Genomic DNA, 2,675 nt, shown 5'->3' on the forward strand with positions numbered 1-2,675 from the left:
TTAAGAATGACGGAACAAATGTCCACCGATGAATTAATTGAGCAGTATACCGACAAGCTTCGATTTGTGCAATAATGGCTCCCAGACGGACAATTCCGAATTGATCAGTTTGTGGAGGTGATACTACCCGAATACCGAATGATGGCCAGAATGGCAACAACCTTACCGCAAGCCTTCACCATGGCGAAAATGTGGAAGGCGATGTAAAAGCATCAAAAGAACGAAGAAAAGAACAAACGTTACAACTTAAACAAGCGACAAGTCAATCGAGTTTTAGGTCAAAGAAGTCTTCTAGTTATAATTAAAGAGGGAAATCCTCGCAGAGTGGTACTGGATTCAGTCAGAAAGGTTGGTTTCATGCGTGCAAATCATCGCACGTTGGACCGTGTTCAGTTCTGACTAAGAGATGTATGAGATGTGGAATAGTGGGTCATGATTTTCAGTCATGTTATTTTAAAGACAATGTTTGCTGGAATTGTAAGAAAGAAGGGCATCGATCAGCTGAATGTCCAACAGTAAAGAGGCTGAGTTTCAGGGCGGAGTCAGGGGCTAGAACAATGTCTGTAAAAGGATCTTCTGCTTCGTTTATGGGGAACAAAAGAAAGAATCCTCCAGCTCCTGAGGGTCAAGCCTTTCAGATGTCAGTAGATGCTGCTACTGCTACTGACGACGTGATCACGGGTATGTTCTTAATAAATTTTGTACCTTCTCGTGTGCTATTTGATTCTGGAGCAAACCGCTCCTTCATGTCTGTTACCTTCTGTGATAAGTTGAATTTACATGTCGAAATGATTTCTGCTCCTTTGAGAGTAGAAGTGGCCGATGGTAAGACAGTCCCAATCACAACATATGTGTCTGGAGCTACCATCGACACAGATGGAGGTCTTTTCCCAATAACTTGTTTAGTGATGCCTATAGCTAATTTTGACGTAGTATTAGGCTTAGATTGGTTAAGCCATAATAGGGCTAGCATTAAGTGCCATAAGAAAATCTTTTCTTTTCCTTTAACCGATGGGACACGTGTGATGGCTCGTGGGGAACGCGGTGGATTTGGTTGTCCTTTAATTTCGATAATGAAAGCTAAGAAATCTCTGGCCAATGGGTGTGAATATTTTCTAGTCTACGCCATTGATACAAAGAAAGATAATAAAACGGTGTCAGATATCTGAGTTGTTTTCGAATATCCGGAAGTGTTTCCAGATGAACTACCAGGATTACTGCCGGTTAGAGAAGTCGAGTATAAAATCGATCTGGCACCATGTGATGACCCGAAAATTTCTGACCAAATTTAAACTTAATCTTTGTATGATTAACATTTCCGACACGATAAGCAAAGTCTGTAAAACTGAATCTCAAAATTTTTGAACTACTTTTATATATTTAAATACCCTTCGGTTGTTTTCGACGATTCGCGAACAATTATATGTAAATAGATACATATATAATATAACTTGAAAAGGTAACAATGTATTAATTGTTTGATACCGTACATTAAACTTATTGGTTTAAATATCTATTTGAATATATATGATAAGTTGAAATATTTATTATTAAAATTTATTTATAAATAACTTCCAATGTGTATTTAAAAACTAATTTATGTATATTAAAAAGATATATACATATATATAATTTCAAATTATTTAGTAAACGATAGTAACATTCGTTTATTGATTCGATTGATATTTAGATAAGTTAACTAAAGTGTTTAAGATGAACCAGTAAAACACTAATTTGCTACAGTATTTTCAAATTGCTACAGTACCCAAAATGCTACGGTGTTTTCGAAAATCACTATTTGCTACAGTAAAATTTACTTTGCTACAGTGAATTGCTACAGTAAAACACTATTTCAAAATGAAAATGTATGTATTATATATATATATATATATATATATATATATATATATATATTAACAAATAGCGAGATGATGATTTATAGAAGTAAATGGCCAAAACACTCAAATGTATAAGTTATACCTCGAGTGGTAAAGTTTATTGATAATTTAAGACGATATTTTGACAAAGGTACGAGTCACGAAACGTAAAGTGATAGTTTTCTAAGCATACGAAAATGCGTTCGAGAAATCGGAACCGGGGCATAAGTCGAGTGACAACGTACGAATTATCAGGACGAAAATTACAAGTCAACTATGCATGTGAATTTAATATAATATATAATTAATTATTTAAATTATATATATTATATATAATATATATAAATATGTCGACAGAATGAAAAAAAAACAGATTGGGTGCCAAACAGCTGGCCATGCGATCGCATGGCACTAACCCACATTACCCATGCGATCGCATGGGATCTAGATTCAGGAAACATTATAAAACGCGATCGAGTTCTGGCATTTGACACACACACATACCTCCCTCTATTATTTATTTTATTAATATTTATATTATTATTATTATTATTATTATTATTATTATTATTATTAAAACTAATATTAAGATTAACATTATTATTAATCTTATTATTATTAGTATTATACATAAAATACTACAACGGAGTGCTGTTCGAGTAATTTAAAAACGGGTTTTACGAGCGGGGCAGAGTTAAGGAAATTATGGGTTATTGCCAAGGAGGTTATGGGTAATGTTCGGGGGTATATTTGTGAATCAAACCTAGTGTTTATTATTTCCGTTACGTCTACGTACTT

The 2,675-nt window shown here is 34.0% G+C and overlaps 1 protein-coding gene across 1 annotated transcript; it reads left to right on the forward strand.

Annotated features, from left to right (window-relative positions):
- Positions 1–410: 410 nt before the first annotated feature.
- LOC139870070 (uncharacterized) lies at positions 411–1,169 on the forward strand. The gene has a single exon (XM_071857921.1). The coding sequence runs from the start codon at positions 411–413 to the stop codon at positions 1,167–1,169; it is 759 nt and encodes a 252-aa protein (XP_071714022.1).
- The last annotated feature ends 1,506 nt before the right edge of the window (positions 1,170–2,675 follow it).

Source organism: Rutidosis leptorrhynchoides, chromosome 10 (genome assembly GCF_046630445.1).
Source record: "Rutidosis leptorrhynchoides isolate AG116_Rl617_1_P2 chromosome 10, CSIRO_AGI_Rlap_v1, whole genome shotgun sequence".
Taxonomy (NCBI): Eukaryota; Viridiplantae; Streptophyta; class Magnoliopsida; order Asterales; family Asteraceae; genus Rutidosis; species Rutidosis leptorrhynchoides.

Coding starts and splice junctions, on each gene's coding strand:
- LOC139870070 (XM_071857921.1), top strand. CDS start 411: ATGAGATGTGGAATAGTGGGTCATGATTTTCAGTCATGTTATTTTAAA.